Below are 15,328 nucleotides of genomic sequence, written 5' to 3' on the forward strand. Positions count from 1 at the left end.
TGTAAACTTACCATGTAACCAGACTGGCCTTGAACTCACAAGAGCTCCTTCTGAGTGCTGAGATTAAAGACATACACCACCACCATGCCCAGCCTTAGGCTTGATTGTCTGTCTGTCTGTCTGTCATCCATTCATCTGTCCTCCATCTATCCATCCTACCATCCACCCATCTGTATGTAACATTCAGTGCTAGAGGTCATAGGACAGCTCAAGCTGGTTCTCCTGCTGCCACGGGGAATCTGGTCCTTGAACTTGGGTCACAGGTACACTGGGCTATCTCAGGCCTGTTTATTGGTTTCTTGAAACAAGCCTCTTACCACATGTGTAATTTGCAAGCTGTCTTCTCATTTTTAGGCTGTCTCTTCAAATGCCTTTTGAAGAACAAATTTGTATCTTTAATAATGCCCAGTTTATCTATTTTTAAAATTTTGTTCTACTTTTTTTAGAACATTGTAATTTTAACTTTTATATTTAGATCTGTAATGTCACTTTAAATTAATTCTTACATATATGTTGTGTGTGTGTGCGTACAATGAGAGAGGGTAATTGTTTACTTAAAATTCATTATGACTTTAAGTGACTGTAAGTGTGTATCAGCCTTTACATTCTAGCCTAGTACTTAAATATCCACCCCTTAGTTATTCTTCCATCGATGAGTAGTTTAATTTTTACCAGTTCATCTACATTGCCCTCCTGCAGGTACTATTCTAATGCCAACGATGTAAGACAGTCCATTTTCTCCCACTTCCTTTTATATTTGATACTATATTTCAAAATTAAATAAGTCAAAAAAATAAAATCTTCTTAAAACATTTGAAACTTCTTCTTTTTTTTTTTTTTCTTCTCGAGACAGGGTTTTTCTGTGTAGCCCTGGCTGTCCTGGAACTCACTCTGTAGACCAGGCTGGCCTCGAACTCAGAAATCCCCTGCCTCTGCCTCCCAAGTGCTGGGCGCCACCACCGCCCGTTGAAACTTCTTAAAACAGTTGAATCTTGTTTTCCTTTTTAAAATAAATTTCTTGCTTTTTGCATGTGTATGGGTGTTTTGGTGGTATCTACACCTGCGTACCACATGTGTACCTGGTGCCCAGGGAGGCCAGGAGAGGGTTCACCCTGGAGCTGGAGTTAACAAATGGGCTAGCTGACATGCAGGCGCTAGGAATCATCCCCGGAAGAGCAGTGAGGCTTTCTCTACTCTCTTATTTTCTGACGTCCTTGTTCAGACCATGTGTTTATTATTACTTTTTTTTTAACATTTCGTTTATCTTGTGTGTGCTTCTTTGTGTCTCTGTGGTTCTCACTCTCCCTTCCTCTTCCTCTCCGTGTGTCTGTCTGTCTGTCTCCATGCATGTGCTTGTGGAGGTGAGAGGACAGCCTGTGGGAGTCAGCTCTGTTCTTTGACTGCACACATTCTGCACACAATTGAATGTCAGTTGACAGGAGCAAGAGACTTGACATGCTCAGGCATCTCTCTAGCTTCCGTTTGCTTGCATGAAGTGTGTAGGAGTTGTTTTGTAGTCTGGGTATTTCTCTTTTGCCTGTCATGGTTAGAATCTCAGGTTCACTTCAATTTACATATATTGTTTTTCATACAGAAGTAGATGTTTGGTTTTATTCTCTTTAAAATCAAAATCATATACATTGTTATATGATGTATAGATATGTTATATGTATATTTATATTACACATGCTATATCTAACTTATGTCTATATAGATTTGTTACAGCTATATATCATAGATGAATGTTGCTTTTAGCTAATCTTTATTGTTAGAAAATACATAATTAATTTTGGCCTAAATAAATTCCTACAGTTACTTTCCATAAATCTCAGTCTGGGAAGCGGATGCTCTTTACCTCCTGCTTTCCTTCTCTTCTCATGAGACGGCTGCCATGCTCAGTCCTCACAGCTGCACACATGACAGGCCAGGGAGGAAGTGAGGCGAGACTTACAGTGACTCAGAGCCCTTCAGGACCCCAGTGGCTTGTACACATTGATGGCAACCCTAACTGCAGGAGGAGAGCTGGCTGGCTCCCTGCTGCCTGCCTGCCACAGCTTTTGGACATCATTTACTGGGGCTCCGATGTCACGCATCGGCATCTATTAGCTTCAGACTTACATGTTTATGTTACTGTTTCAGGACTCCAGCTCAGTTGTAGAGTGGACTCAGGCTCCAAAGGAAAGAACTCATCGAGGATCGGAGCAGCAGAGCAGCTATGAAGCAGAGTGGGACATGGTCAACACAGTGTCATTTAAGAAGAAGCCACATACCAATGGAGGTATGAACCGTGCTCTGAGATCTTAAAGTGAACAGTTGTGCCAAGAAATGCTTTAATGTTCCTCAACCACGGGGGACGATCTGACCCTTTAATGTGCGTGCATAATAACTAGTTCTGTCCTGTTCTTATTTTTTATTTTGTTGTTGTGACTGCAAAAGAGGATTTAAAAATACTTGTTCTATTTTTTAGTTACTAATAGCAAAGTAAGAAACACTTAAAAAAATATCTTTGATAAACTCTGGGTGATAACTGCACGTCTGAGCCCACCACTGGGAGGCTGAGGCAGGAGGAGCCTGAGTTCAAGGGCAGCCTGGCTGCACCTTTAGTTCCTCCAGGCCTGGACCACATAGCAAGACAGTCTCAAGAACAAAGGACTCAGTACATGCCTTTCTTAATCTAGTATTTTAAAAATCATGTTATTTCACCCTGAGACAGCAGGGGGAGATGGAGTATACTACTAAACTGTACCATTCTGACTCCGCTCTTTCCAGTGTCTTCCATATGTTCAATTGCTATTCCCCTTTGTATAGTTAAAATGTGTATTTACTATGTGTTTACAGGAAGGAAGAATCAAGATATTTGCTATTGTACATACTATGTCAGAAAAATAGCACGTATTCCACAGAATTCATGTAGTATACTAAATATCTAACTAGCTCATATGTTATATGACCAATGTATTTATGATTGCTTGTTAAGTCAAAGGCATGTGCCACCACCTCCCAGCACATGGGAGGGACTAACTCATCTGTGCATTTAATCACGCAGACAGTCCTACGGGAGGTTTTCATGTGTCTAGATGCTTTCTCCTCTTTTCCCTGCTCTCTTTTCTAAGAGTCCTAAGGAAATACCTACTTTTCCTTTCTTTTCTTTTTCCATCTTGAGATAGGGTCTCATTCTGTAGCCCTGGCTGGCCTGGTGCCCTCGCCCTCAGATCCTCCTGCCTTAACCTCCCATGCTGACGTTAAAGGCACATGATAGGATGCTGTGTTTAAGAAAATAATTTCTAAGAAATTGAATTTCTTGAAACATTTTAGGAAACATTTTAATATTTGATGTGAGTTTGGAGTTTTTATTTTATTCTTTTCACATGTAGCTTTTACATTTTTGTAACTTTTACATTATTTTGTACTTTCCCCTTATGATGTATAAAGAAAAATTAGAACATGCTTTTAGAAAATCTAAAGTCTTACTTTAGATTAAAGATAATCTAAGTCTTACTTGGTTTTCATAAAAACATTTAGCATGATACTTCAAATTCTTTGCTTTTCTAAGGTTAATGTATTGAAATGGTTAACCTACAGAAGAACAAATTTTTTTTGGCTATAATTCCAGCCCAATAAATTGTCATATTATTGATGTGAATTCCATTCAAGACATAAAGAGACTTAGTGAACTGTTTATTTTACATTTCACTGTTCATTTCCCCTATCGAATGTATTGGAGGCACTGTCCATGTTCATGAGAACTACTTTCTTTTTAACTTCTGCCTTGGGAACTGGAGAGAAGGCTCAGTGGTTAAGAGCATTGACTACTCTTCCAAAGATCCTAGCAACCACATGGTGGCTCACAACTGTCCATAATGAGATCTCCCTCTTCTGGAGTGTCTGAAGAGAGCAACAGTGTACTTACATATAATAATAAATCTTTTAAAAAAAGTTAACTTTTACCTTAAGGAGAAAGGACGTTCTGAATTAGCTCTTGGACTCTGTTTTCTCTTGTAGCCATTTCTGTCCAGTTACTGTTGACTGCAGTTGCTTGCAGACTATTATTACACTGACACAATACAGATTTTTCTTACATTTATTGAGCACACTTTTGATTACCTCATGTGTACTTGAGATGTACCTGGACATGAGAGGCACTTCCCCTCTCCCCTTATTTTTATTTTTGTTTGGACAGCCTTTCCTTAACTCCTGCACTGCCCTGGCTGCCCTGACAGCCCTGGGATTTGCTGTGTAGATCAATTGGCCTCCACATCTCAGAGATCCACCTGCCTGTGTACATGCCTGTGCTGCCTGGCTTAAGGAAATAACTCATCAAAGTTGAATTTACACAATATTTTTTTTTTCCGAGACAGGGTTTCTCTGTGTAGCCCTGGCTGTCCTGGACTCACTCTGTAGACCATGCTTCCTCAATATTTTCATGAAGCATTTTTAATATTTTGTGTAAGTTGCTGTTATCAAGCTTGTGCTTTAATGAGGAGGTGTGTAGATGTGTAGACGTGTAGACGTGAACTTATAGTTGTCATCTTTGTCAGAGCTTCACATGGGGGGAGTGGGAGACTGCCTGCTTTTACACTGCATGGAATAGCTTCCGTTAAGGGGAAGGCTGTCTAAAATGTGTGCTCCTGAAGTATGCAGACTCATGTCCTTCCTGTGTAACATGGTGAAGTTCAGTGTGATTTGAGTACAATTGTATGTGTTGTTTCTGTTTCTCTTTTATCTAATTTGTCATTGCTGCTGCTTTACGAAAATTGTTCTGCTTTTTGCAGATAGAGTAGCATGTGTTCTTTGTAGACAGTTCAGGTGAGAGATGAGGGAAGTGGGAATCTTTAGAAATGCTCTCCATGTCCAGTGAGCTTGTGCGCTCTGAGCATTGTTCTAGTGAAACGTGTGGCACGTGGGCTCTGCACCTACTCTGATACCAGCCTTAGATCCGTGGTCACCGCTCAACCCAGGTGCGGGCAGTGTGTGCAGGTGATTACTGTAGCCTTCGATAACAGCTTTCAATGTGACTTAGTAGGAAGTCTTCCTGCAGACGATGGGATGGTGATATCTCCAATTACGTAGGACAGTGATGTGCGTGTAAGCCAGCACCAATTAATCTTTTTTTTTTGAGCAAGTTTTGTAAACATTATTTTGCATATGATAAGTGGGATGAAATTCATAAGACTGTATGAGATATATCTAATGAAATAACACTTTTAAAAGTATGTTGTTTTTCTTTTAGATTTCAGAGACATTTCTCAATTAAATTATAAAAGCAAAGTAACATTTCATATTAGAAATAATAGGTAAATACTTCTAGTAAGAAAATACTTTTAAAATAGTTTTAAGATTTCTTTTAAAAAAGTAATCTTTAAGTTGCTTATTAACAGTTTGGGTAATGTTCATGGGCCTAAGGTTTCATCTTCTGCAAATTTGCTACAAATTCAGAAAGTGTTGCATTTTATATAACTGTTATTTGAATTTCATTCTTAATTTGGTAGAAACAGTTTAGTGGGGCTGGTCATGCAGATTCATCGCTAGAGTGCTTATCTAGTGTCCTGAGTTTAATCTGAATAAACTGGGCCTGTGAAGGAGGTGGCACATGCTTGTAATCTTAGCTTCCCAGAGTTGGAGGCAAGTGGATCAGATGTTGAAGGTATCCTCATTACATAGTGAGTTCAATGCTAGCTTGAAAGACATGACTTCATCCCATTTTATTTTATACTGCGTAGTGTATTTGAATTTGTTTATGATAGGATAGCTCATTTTAAAAGTAGTTCTCTTTAAGAAATGTTAAGTGTCCATTTCTACTGTAGGTAAAAACTGTAGCCATATGACTGCACAGCGTGTCCCTGGGTTAGACAGATAACTTCTAGGCAAACGTGATGAGTACTCTCAGTACCTTTTAAAAAGATGAACAAAGATATTTCGCCCCATTTTCTTGTTTTTAAGATGGTCCAAGCCATAGAAATGGGAAAAGCAAATGGTCATTCCTGTTCAGTTTGGCAGACCTGAAGTCAGTCAAGCAAAGCAAAGAGGGTATGGGCTGGTCGTACCTGGTCTTCCGTCTGAAGGATGATGTCATGCTGCCCGCTCTGCACTTCCACCAAGGAGACAGCCGACTGCTGATCGAGTCTCTTGAGAAATACGTGGTATTGTGTGAGTAAGTACCAATGACTGCCTACTTATTGAAGCAGGAGCCTTACTAGTCCCAGGGCAGACTGTACTTGTTACTGAGCATCAGTGACCAGAGGACATGCGGGTGAGAGTGCACACAGGGTGTCAGCACCCTAGCTTCAGCATCCGTGAGAGAGTAACATTTAGTATTTTGAACCTAAAGCTTTTTATCAATGTACTAGCTTTTTCCATTCTGAAATCCAGTTTACTCACTGTCGTGCACACGTGCACTGTGTCTGCATTTATGCAGTGACTTCTGCCGAGCGGGTCCCTGGGATTGCGCAGGCCTCCGAGGTTGCCAGTAGGGGCCTTTACACCAAGCCATCTCACTGCCCCAATGTGTTGCTTGTTTTTTAAGGGAAAATTAATCCAATATTTTTGTATAATTTAATAGTGATGCCTCAGTAATTATGAATTAAGTTTTCTTAATTTACCGTTATTAAATTTTATTTTAAGTGCATAGTTTTATATATAAGATTGGAACTTTAAGTCAAGTAGTTCTTCATCCTTTTATAAAATTGTAAGTTGGGAAACGAGGCCCTCTCACTTGGCGCGCTGTCTCCTCTGTCCTGCCTGTCTGGTACAGCATGTCCCTCTCTTGCTCTTGTGCTCCACAAGCACTTTAGTGTCACTCAGAAAAGACTGTCCTGATGACTGGATACTCAGTTGTGACTGAAGCAGGCTTGTTTGGGGGCCTCTGGGATGGGATGTCATGAGTGAAGTGACAAGTGAGTGACTACAGTGAAGATGAGATAAAGGACTGAGGCTGTGACATGAGGGAGCTTTATCTAACACACAGAGAGGCCGGAGAGCCAGGACAGTCCCAAACGGCGCGTGGACCGTTAGCGTAAAAGGATAGAGAGATTTGGTGAGAAAGGGGGGTTACGGTGGAGAGAAGAGTACAACATGCCCCAGTCTCAGATGGTCAGTACTGCAGAGCGCTGAAGTTTGGAGCAGACAAGGCCCTGATGCTGCAGGACACAGGGAGGATCTGCAGCCGTCTTAGCACTGTGCAGTCACCCCACAAGTCAGGGTGGCCTGCACTAGGAGATGGACAGGTAAGATGGAGCTGTTGGGCAGTGTTTATTAGTGCATTTTGTAGCAGTCCCCTCTCCTCAGCTTCCAGAGTGCTGGAATTATAGGTGTGCACCAGAAGTAGACTTAGCTTTAAGCACTTTGTTTTAAATGTGCTAGACTAACTGCATTGAAGAGGAGAAAGAGGTCAAAGTGGTCTTAGAAAAACATTTGAAAGATGTAGGAATTTGAAGAAGGGATCCTCTGTAGTTGGTGAAACGGGCCTTGGTCTGTCTGTCTGTCTGTCTGTCTCTCTCTCTCTCTCTCTCTCTCTCTCTCTGTGTGTGTGTGTGTGTGTGTGTGTGTGTGTGTTTTGTTTTGTTTGAGATAAGGCCTTAATGTAACCCAGGCTAGCCTTGAGCTTGATATATAGCAGAGCTAGCCTTAAACATTTGATCTTACTACTTTAACTGCCCAAGTGCTTGGGTTACTGTTGTGTTCATATATTAAACTTCATCACATGACATAGTGTCCCTTATTTGAGCCACATGGGTTTTTGAGTTCCTGAAACCACCTGAACTCTTTCTTGTTCTTAAATCATTTATGTATGCTATTGGTCCTGGTTAGAGGAATCTCCTTTTGTTGTTTCTGAGGTATCAAGTTACTGCTTTCCCAGAGGGACTTTCCTGAATACTCCTCTCCCACTAATGCACATTCTGTCTCTCTTCCTCCCTATTTCATTTCCTGGATTGCTTTTCTCATGCCACTGAAGAGGATAATTTTGTCTATTGTGATGGCTAGTTTTATGTAAATGTGACACAAAGTAGTGTCATTTTGGAAGAGGGACCCTCAATTGAAAATATACCCCAACAGATTGGCATATGAGCAAGCTTGTATTTCTTTTTCTTGATTGATATGAGAAGGCCCAGCTCACTGTGGGCAGTGGCACTCCTGGGCTGGTAGTCTTGAGTGAGTGAGTGAGTGGTCATGGCCTGAGCCAGAGAGGTGGAGGCAGCTATGGGCAGCGCCTCCATGGCCTCTGCATCAGCTCCTGCCTCACTCAGAGCTGCTCTGACTCCCCCTCCCCGAAGTTGCTTCTGTTTATGGTGTTTTATGACAGCAGTGAAACCCCAAGATAACACTTTATTTTTGTGTGTTCTACTCTAGAAAAGTAAACTTCAGAAGGCTAGATGGTATCTTGTTTTCATTTTTTCTTTGTTCCTACCCATAATGCCTTTCTTGATATCCAATTACAGTTGAGTGAATAAATGATAATTATGTTTGATATATACTTTTGAAAGAGTATTACAAAAATATTTCTATATAATTTCAAAGAGAAATTGGGCGATTGGTATGATCTTAGGTTATAGGATGTTTTTATACTAGATGAGTTTAAAAATAGAAACACTTAGTGTAGTGGCTATTCCTGGTCGTCAACTTGACTATATCTGGAAAGAACTACAATCCAGAATTGGAAGGCTCACCTGTAATCTTGATGTTGAGCCTGGGAGATACAAGTTTCTGACCTGGATTTTTGGCATGGAGATCTTGAGACATAGTGGCTATGAATCCCAGAAGATTAAGACAAGGAGATCTTTGAGTTCAGGGTCAGCCAGGACAAAGCAAATCCCAGATCCAGGCATGTGGTGGCACTTGCCTTTAATCTGGGCCAGGCCTTCTGCTGGACACTTACATAAGGGCATTGGAAGAAGGAGAATTCTCTCTTCTTAGCTTGCTTGCCTTGTGGGACTGAGCAACTGCTAGATCCTTGGACTTCCATTCACAGCTGCTGCTGACCATTGTTGGGAGTTGGACTACAGACTGTAAGTCAACAAGTTCCCTAACTATATAGAGACTGCCCCTAAGTTCTGTGTCTCTAGAGAACCCTGACTAATACACTTAGGCAATTGAGTGTGTCGCGGTCGTGTTATGTAGGCAGTATGTAAACAGGGAGGAAAGGTGGCGGGAAGGTGCTGTTGTCGGGGAGATGGAAGCACGTGGCCTTGTAGTTTATGCCAGCATGGTTTGTGTACACCTCATACTCCTGTGTGAGCCAGGTCACTTGCCGTATAACTGGGCACAAAAAAGGCACATTCTCTTTGGTTAAGAGGATCCAAGAATGAGGAGGGGCCTGGAGAGTGTTACAGCAGTGTATTCTCCTATCTCCCAGACGGTCTCCAGGAAGGAGAGTTTCTTAAGAAGTACTTCTCTTTGAACACAGTGTCTTAGATGTAGTACTGCTACTTGCCGGAAAGGTAGCAGTGGCCACAGAAGTATGGCTCCTGCTTTCGTGGATTGTGTAGCATTGTAGAGCCCATCTGCTCTGTTTGCTTTCCCCATTGCTGTGACAGAGTACTAGACAAAAGGGACTTCAGGAGGGAGGAAGGGGTTACAGTCAGCCATGTGGAGGGGACATGGGAGCTGAAATTTGAGCAGCTGCTAACCTGCGTTCTGAGGTCAGGAAGATGGGGGATGGGGGATGGGCACCTGAGCCCAGCTCAGTCTCCTTTTTATTCAGTTCAGCCCCCCCCCCCCCTCCAGCCCATCCAGTGTCCTGCTCTTTCACCTCAGACCAACCTAAGGGATCCCTCACTGGTGTACCCAGAGGCTTGCCTCCTAGGTCGTTCTAGATACTGCCATGTTTACAGTCAACATTAATCATCACACCAATCAGTGAAATAAATATAACATTTCATACTGCTTTTCTGTCACAAAGCTGAGTTAGATCATACTTTATAGCTCCACAGAAATACACAGTGAATATAAGTAGCAGAAAAATATTTTCCAAACAATTACCAGTATAAAAATGCAAAAATGTAGCTAGGCAGTGGTGGCGTATGCCTGTAATCCCAGCACTCTGGGAGGCAGAGGCAGGCGGATTTCTGAGTTCGAAGCCAGCCTGGTCTACAGAGTGAGTTCCAGGACAGCCAGAGCTACACAGAGAAACCCTGTCTCGGAAAAACCAAAAAAAAAAAAAAAAAAAAATTCATAAATTTGATCAACTATACATATTCAGGATGTCTTCCCAATTCAATTTGACCCATGCAGATAGTCACAGATAACCCCACGAACCTAAGTTTTATCTCAAGACTTACATCTCATCCTAATCCCTAAGTATTGTTTTCCTCCCACTGAGCAGGGTCTCCAAATAGATTAGCAGAGAATGCTAGTGATCTTGGGACAGACTGATCTATAAAAGCCAGAAAGATGTGGGCTGGCTGTGTATTCTTTGCCATTTCGGTTGGTCTAGCCAGCTTCTTGCTACTTACTGTTTTTTAGGTGGTTTTTTAATCTAGATAACCAATGTTGCATTAGTTGATGTAATAATAGTAAGCTTTTATTATCATCATTTAAAGCATTGTATTCACTTGAAGAAAAGAATGTTGTTGTTGAACTGCAGATAGGAAGAAGTCACCACATCACCAACATGTAACTACAAAAACTTTCCTGGAAAACTCAAGTGTTTGTTAGGATGTGGGGCAAGTATTTTAATTCTGTTGAATTACTTTCTATGTTAGGCAGTGTTTTCCCCCCATTATTACATGATTATCTAAAAAAAGCAAAAATGGCTGTATTATCACACTAACCACTCACAAGATTAGTTATTATGTATAAAGTTTGTCACTGAATATTCTATAATATTGATTTAAAATTAGTTTATGTGTATGGGTGTTTTGTCCGCGCGTATGTATGTGTATCATGCTCTTGCCTGGTGCCCGTGGAGGCCAGAAGGAGTGCATCAGATGCCTGGACTGGAGCTGCAGACCCTTGCTAGCTGCAGACTGTGTGGATTCTGGGACCCAACCCCAGACTCTTCAGAAGAGCAGGCAGTGCTCTTAATAGATGAGCTATCTCCCTGTCTCTTTATTGACTTTTCTCTTTAAATTGAGTCTCAGTTGATGTTGGTTGTAGTGCTGTTTCCTGTCTTTCATTAGTGGTACATATTTATTGGACAGTAACAGTATAAAATAGCTATTGGGTCAAATGCATGCACACACATTGTTCAGCTTCTATGGTTTCTGAGTCTGTTGACTCCTGTTGGAGCTGGGAAGTACATCAGAATTTTTAGCTGATATACTTGATATTGCAATTTTTCCCTTTAACTTTTAGCAGGCAGTAGTAGAATTGCTGGTGCTAACAACGACGTAAAGCTCATTTTAGTATTGCATTGAGTTTTAAAATCTTTTTTAGCATGAGAGATTAGCTTCTCAGAATAGATAGTTTGAGAGTAAATGAGTGTGATACTATGGCGGTTATCAACATGTTCTGAGAGCCTGTCCTTTCCAGTGAGGCTGCCTGCTAGTGCTCTCTCCTCTCCCTTGGTTCACTGTACTTTCTAACACTTTGATGACTTCCTTCAGGGTAGTTGAGCCTTATATCTCTTCTTCATTTTCCCAAGGAGTTACCTGCAATAACCATCAGGGAGTACACAGTATTAAAAAATGAAATACTTGGGAACGATTTTGTGGCTCTGGTTTGTGATGCAGTTTCATCTCCTGTGGTCAGGTCAGGGGTCACTAGGATGCTATGGGGCTGTAGAGCGGGCGGACTCCAGGAGCTGAAGATCCGCACATTTTATTCTTTCCTACAGATCAGGCAATGCTTTTACTTTCATTTTTAGTTGAGATTTTAAGTGACTTGATGTAATTTATTGTTAGAAACAAAATAGCCCCGCACCAGTAAATACTGTGCTACAAGAAACAGTTCCTAAACCTGTACATCATCTGCTTTTCTGGTGCACATTTAAAAGTTGGCCTATTGTAAACATAACTTGATATAAGAGAATCTGTGGCTCTGCATTGTAATCACCTGCCCTAGTTTCAGAAAAAACATAATGAGTGAAAATATAATACGTTTTAATTGCCCCCCTGTGATGGATTGTATATGCTTGGCCCAGGAAGTGGTACTATTAGTAAGTGTGACCTGGTTGGAGTAGGTATGCCACTGTGGGTGTGGGCTTAAGACCCTCACCCTAGCTGCCTGGAAGTCAGTCACCCTTCAGATGAAGATGTTGAGCTTGCAGCTTTTCCTGCACCATGCCTGCCTAGATGCTGCCATGTTCCTGCTTTGATGATAATGGACTGAACCTCTGAACCTGTAAGCCAGCCCCAGTTAAATGTTGTCTTTTATAAGACTTGCCTTGGTCATAGTGTCTGTTCACAGCAGTAAAACCCTAAGTAAGACAGAAGTTGGTACCAGGGACTGGGACATTGCTGTGATAGGCTTGACCATGCTTTTGTTTGGAAGAATATGGATTTTGGGACTTTGGATTTGGAAAGCTGTGGGATGCTTTAAATGGGTCTTCATGGGCTATCCTAGTGGGACTATGGAAGATTTTGTTATTGAGAGTGTGTTGAATTGTGCAGACCTGGACCAAGAGGTTTCAGTACAGAAGAATTTCACTATGTGACCTAGAGACTGTTTTTGTGGTGTTTTGTTGAAGGCTACTTTTTGCCCTAGTTTGAAGAATGCCTGAGGCTAAGGTGAAGAGATATAGATTAATTACTTTGAAAAAGGAAGTTTTGAAACAGTCTGGTGTTAATTCTGTTGTGTGGTTACTAATGTTCTCTCTTATGAAGAACATTTTAATGAAAAGGAGCAAGCTGAGAAAGGAAAAATACAAATTATATGGTTTGAGTATTAAAGGGACACCAGAAAGTGAAATGGAACTGAATCCTGTGTTCAAGGATGTTAAATTGAATTAAGGGAGTAGTGAACCTGGTGCAAGATCCTACCTAGCTAAGTTTAGGTCTAGGCATTGTAGTACAAACCTTTAATCCCAGAAGACAAAGCCAAACAGATTTCTGAGTACAAGGCCAGCCCGGGACAGAGCAAATTCTAGGTGAAGAAAAGCTTAAATCATGGTGGTACATACCCTTAATCCCAGGAGACAGACATGCAGATCTCTGAGTTTAAGGTCAATCTACAGAGCAAGATTCAGGACAGCCAAGCATAGGCAGTGAAGAAGTTGGAAGAGAGGAAGCTAGTAATGATGTAATAGAACAAGGGGGCCATGTTCCAGCCCCAGCAAGCAGTGGAACTAAGCAGCTTCAGCTACGTGTCTCTGGCTTTATATTCAAAGGGAAGAGACTACTGGGACAGTTGATGTTGGTTAGCCGGAGCTAAGAAATTAGTGTTGATTAAGAAAAGACCAGCATCACTGAGGTGAAATCTTCTGGGAAGTGTTTTTCTGAGAGCACAGAGAAGCTGTGTTTCAGAGAAAGCCAAGGTTGTACCTCATGCTTCAGCTGTACTAGGTAATGTGTAAGAGTCACCCGGGTGGTTCTGGTTTTGAAGGCATGAAGGAGTCATGGAGAGTAGCTGAGATTTGGCACTGTGAGAGGCCATGGAAGGCCATTGGTAAAGGTGCAACCTCGGTTGGAGTTGACAGCCTAGGACTGAAGGGGTCATGCATAGGAGTTGAGGCTTGGCACCATGAAGAGAGCCTATGAGAGGCTTTGGTGAAGCCTAGTTGCAGTGGAAGACCCTAGCATATTGGAGATGCCAGTGCCATGGGATGACCACCAAGAACAGCAGTGGCAGCGGGGTGGATCAACCTGAACGTAGAGTGCTACAGAGGGCAGAGCAGGAGAAGTGACTCCAGCTCTGTGGAGGAGCCCAGAAGATCATTTGTGGATCCCAGACATTGAAAGAAAAAGCTGTAACATTGAAGTTGCCTTGGAAACCAAAAGATCTTCAAGATGCCAGAGCTGTGGGATACCTGCTGAGGAAAGCTGCTAATAGGGAGTGGAACCAGCCCAGGAGAAAGAACTTTGTCGCAGTCAACAAAGAAGAAAAAAGGAGTGGAGATCTGAAAACCACTTTGACGTCAGACATGGAGATTTGTGAAGTTTGCCCAGCTGGTTTCCTGTCTTGTCTTAGAGATTATGGTTAAGTGATTGGATGAATCTCAGAAGAGACTTTGGACTTTTAACTTTGTTGAGACTGCTGTATATTATGGGGACTTTGGAAGTTGGACTAAATGTACTTTTTATCATTTTACATCTAGGTATGGCCATAGAGACTCATGTTTGAACAAGCTGATTGGGGAGGGGGGCGGCAGAGAATGGAATGTGATGATTTGCATGTGTTTGGCCCAGGGAGTGCCACTATTTGGAGGTGTGGCCTTCTTGGAGTAGGTGTGTCACTGTGGGTATGGGCTTAAGACCTTTACCCTACCCTAGCTGCCTAAGACCCCCCCCCACATGATTGTGTCACAGTATATTAGTTTCTATTGTCTTTCAAGGATCCAGTGTTTATAACTATGTTCGGAAAAGATCCTGTTTTGGATTTCATATCCCCTCTAGCCTTTCTGCTTTACCCTGTTATGTTAGAATCAAGATGAGATAACTGTTATTAAAGATCTTATCTCAAACATTTGTAATAAACTAGAGGTGTATTGCAGCAAAAAACATTTAGTTTTTATTTTAAACATAGAACATTTATAGATTTAATACAGCTAACTTACTAGGTCATAAAACAATAGAAAAAGACTGGTTAGTTTGTCTGATTCTGTGGAATTAGATGTCTGTCTGGAAAGCACAGCGCTTATTCTGTGGTTACTGAGAGGTGTGGAAAGAGACCTGTTCTTCGAGTCTTAATAAGAAAGTAGAACTGTATGGTCACTGAGAATATATATGTATGTGTGTGTGTGTGTGTGTGTATGTATATACACTTGTGTGTATGCATGTATAGTTTTGGTTAGCATCATTATTAAAGAACCTTCATATCTTGTATTCTTAAACATTTTGTATTATAATACTAACAAGCTGTGGAACAAATTTCAAAATGTGGTTTGGAAACCATTTCAAAATATGTTTCTTATTTTGAATATATATCACATACTTGAATCCTATAGTTTAGTTTCATTCATTTTTATAGCAAAGACATGTACTGTAGACTTTTTTATTGTAAATTTTATCTAAGGATTCGGTTTCATTGTAACATAAACATCTTGGCTTTCCCTTGAATAAAATCATAAAAATGTTACATTCCATTTTAAGATTTAATATTTTGATTGAGGAGATGACTCAGTAGTTAAGAGAAATTGCTCTTCTTACAGCAGACAGGCTCGGTTCCCAGAACCCACACTCGCCCGCTCACAGCCACCGTTAATACAGTTCTTCAGAGCTCTGATGTCCTTTTCCCA

General features: G+C 41.3%; 1 protein-coding gene across 1 annotated transcript in view; it reads left to right on the forward strand.

Moving 5' to 3' along the window:
* Window positions 1–15,328, forward strand: part of Tbc1d15 (TBC1 domain family member 15) — a 52,587-nt gene that overhangs the window by 16,206 nt on the left and 21,053 nt on the right. Inside the window, exons 4-5 of the mRNA XM_052165730.1 lie at window positions 2,140–2,278; window positions 5,941–6,151. Coding sequence (XP_052021690.1) covers window positions 2,140–2,278; window positions 5,941–6,151 — 350 coding nt within the window. The remainder of the gene's footprint in view (window positions 1–2,139; window positions 2,279–5,940; window positions 6,152–15,328) is intronic.

This window comes from Apodemus sylvaticus, chromosome 20 (assembly GCF_947179515.1).
Source record: "Apodemus sylvaticus chromosome 20, mApoSyl1.1, whole genome shotgun sequence".
Classification (NCBI taxonomy): domain Eukaryota; kingdom Metazoa; phylum Chordata; class Mammalia; order Rodentia; family Muridae; genus Apodemus; species Apodemus sylvaticus.